This window comes from Phanerochaete carnosa (assembly GCF_000300595.1).
Source record: "Phanerochaete carnosa HHB-10118-sp unplaced genomic scaffold PHACAscaffold_15, whole genome shotgun sequence".
NCBI lineage: Eukaryota > Fungi > Basidiomycota > Agaricomycetes > Polyporales > Phanerochaetaceae > Phanerochaete > Phanerochaete carnosa.
Genome location: NW_006767642.1, coordinates 84,509 through 87,537, shown reverse-complemented (window position 1 = coordinate 87,537; position 3,029 = coordinate 84,509). Strand labels below are relative to the sequence as shown.

Genomic DNA, 3,029 nt, shown 5'->3' with positions numbered 1-3,029 from the left:
AGTGATCGGCCCTCGTTTCGTAAACCTGAGCACGCTCAATGCTCTGTGACCGTCGCATGTACATCAACAGTTACCGGAGAACCTGTACGGTAGTGTCAGCTCGGCACCGCGAACGTACCAATGACCCCAAGACGTATGCAAAATCGGCTAGTTCTTTGGTCGGACGGACAGTCTTGTTTGCACGTGAAGTTCGCGCGTGAACGCCAGGTCTTGCTCGTCACGATGGGCTTCTAGGCATCCACTCTGCAGAATACGGCCTCAAATCACATTAGACACGGTGAATGCGCGCAAGCCACTCGCACACTCCTATTCAATATCCTGGATGGTCCACCTGATTGGCTCGTCTCACAGCTCTAAGGCAGCAGCTTTCAGTACAAGTCAGCGCTGAAACTGAGATACACACCCCACGACATCGCAAGTGCGATATGGTCTTGCGTATTTTCGCTGATGCCAGGAAGCTCGAATTTGAGGGGAGCTCCAATCTTTGACAGCACATTCTCTCGGTCCATCCCATACAACTCCAGGATCTGTGGAGACTTGGATTCTCTGTGGGACGCTGCGCTCAGTCAATGAATAATGGACAACGCGGACATGCTCGCAAGCTGTGAACGTCGCCACTGTGGCCAAACTCGACGACGCCAGTCGCCAGGCTCAGTGGGACACGGCATGCACATGAGCGCCGAATAGAATCTGGCGTACGGGTACAGATGATATTCGACGAGATTGCTTTACCGGATGTGCGGCACAATCAGGTCGTCCGGGTAGGCGTACCACTGAACAGATATCGACACCGTGGCAACCAGGAGTGCACCTAGAAGGCAGCGTATGCAAGCTAATTATGGTTGAAGAGTGGTTCGGACTCAGAGGATGCGAGAGCGTCGGCAGGACGGGAGGGGCTTACGGGAGGGGCTTACAAGGCACGCTGAAAACGCTGCCCGCAGGTCAGTGGCTGCACAATGTATACATCAGGAACACCTACAGGACGTGGGCTGCTGAAATTTCTGGACATCTCTTGCGTGGTAGCGTTCCGTGGTCGTTGTTGCATGCCGACAGCCTAAGCAGCTTCTCACTTGGCCTCGCAGGAAATGCGTAGCTTGTCTGGACCGTACTGCGTAGGTTACAAAGCAATTCTACGTCAGAAATACATGTGAGTTGGACATCAGCAGCTCACTCACCACCAGAGGCCCTTGCAAACCGCGATCCACAGGCAGCGAAGGCGGCATCTCCGTCGTCGGGCAACGATGGGCCTCCTCGTTTGACATCGCATTTCCTGCATCACAAGTGCCGATGACGCGAACGACGAGCCCTTCGTGGCGCGCCGCGGGCGAGACAGGAGGTGCTGCGCTTGAGGTTACGTGTTCTGCGAGTTCATACACAAGTCCGGCTTCGAACTGAGTTGCGATGATGCGAATGTAGCGACAGAGACGTCGTGGCGTGCCCATGCAGAGACAACGCAGTGGGTGTTATGGGTGCGTAGAGACTCTTTGATTAAGGCATTTGGGCACTCGCTTTTGTTGAGAGTAGGTGTAGAGTAACGTGCAGATTGGGCGTGATCTCGCAACTCTGTCCAGAAAACCGTCAATACAAGCTTCTATACACCACCCACAACACTTACAGGTGGCCCTTGGCCTCACTACCAAGTTTCCCACTGGAGTTTCTGACTGGACCTTCATAGGCATATCCGTGTCAAGAATGCGTCCAAAAATGCGACTTGCGGACGAGCCGCTCCGCTCGGTTGTCGCAGGCAAGATTTTGCATGATCGTGCAAGAGACAATCCGGACTAAATCATGAGAGTTTTGCACATAGGAGGAAACTAGCGACTGTGTACACACACTTGCTCGTGGATGTCCCTGCTTCGTTCACGTTCATCTTATGTGATGGAGGTTCTTGGTTGTGAGCTCTGTCCTGCTGAGCGAGATTACTGACAGCAAGAGCAGCCTGCAGGTACGGTGAGCGAAGAAACAGGCAATGGAGTACGCGCACCTGCGACTACTGCAACTACCGATTCTCTGTCATAAGCCACGACCACCTGATGGATACATTTCTACATTGATTGTCAGTTGATCCGTGGGCATAGTCAATAGAGGGGCTGACAATGTGGTGTGCTGGATGAGCGCCGGACAGCGAGAGATCTGAGCCTGAGAAGTCTGGGGAGCGCGCTGATGTTGCCTAATTGGGGTGATTATACCGTAGTAACGTTACTAGACCTCGGACAAAAGCTAAGTCCTATCTAAGGAGAGAGTAGGCTGGACTGCTGGGTGCTTGCAGAGGAACATGCAGAGTAGCACACACGCGGCTGAGGCAGGCATCTGTTGCATAATTGTATGCGAGAGGACATCGAACAACGCATCAGAACCGTAAAATCGAGTGAACAGAGATAAGAGTAACTAGGGCATCCCTGGTCGATCAGTGTTTTTGATCACGGGTACAGGCTGCCCCTTCAGCATTACACTAGCCGGGAGACCCAGCGGATTAATGATTTCGGCCTTTTCTGTGAGAACAGGCCTGTCGGCGTCCTGAAACCAGTCGTGCGATATAGCCTCAGCAGCGGCCAGACGATCCTTGGGAGACCGCGCGAGAAGCCTAGTAATGATGTCCTTTGCTGTTCGGCAATTCCAATTCATAGGCAGCTCAGACCAGAAGACAGAGGAATGCACGTACCATAGTCCCTTAATTCTCCGCACCAACGGAGTTCTCTGCGATCAAGGCCGACGCCCGTAGGGTCCACCTGAATGCAGACATCGTTCCAAGGGAACTGAGCAGTGATCCTATAGATATATCATGTCAGACTATGCTCTTAAGTAAATGAATGGACACGTAGTACATATTAAAGATGGTAACGCCCATAGAGAATGCGTCAACTTTCTCGTCGTAGTGCTCGCTCCAAGAGTAGCCACAAAGAACGACCTCAGGTGTAGCAAAAGCGGGAGTACTACAAAGTGTCTGCGGACGTTTGAGTACATCTCATTGACCAGATCGTTTTGCCCACCTGTAGAGCGGTATCGCCTGTGACAATCCGCGACAGACC

General features: G+C 52.7%; 1 protein-coding gene across 1 annotated transcript in view; it reads right to left on the bottom strand.

Annotated features, from left to right (window-relative positions):
* Window positions 1-2,220: 2,220 nt before the first annotated feature.
* The window catches only part of PHACADRAFT_201749 (uncharacterized protein), a gene marked incomplete at both ends in the record, with an annotated part of 2,411 nt that continues 1,602 nt past the window's right edge, over window positions 2,221-3,029 (bottom strand). Inside the window, 4 exons of the mRNA XM_007402034.1 lie at window positions 2,221-2,388; window positions 2,452-2,603; window positions 2,663-2,769; window positions 2,826-2,944. Coding sequence (XP_007402096.1) covers window positions 2,221-2,388; window positions 2,452-2,603; window positions 2,663-2,769; window positions 2,826-2,944 — 546 coding nt within the window. The remainder of the gene's footprint in view (window positions 2,389-2,451; window positions 2,604-2,662; window positions 2,770-2,825; window positions 2,945-3,029) is intronic.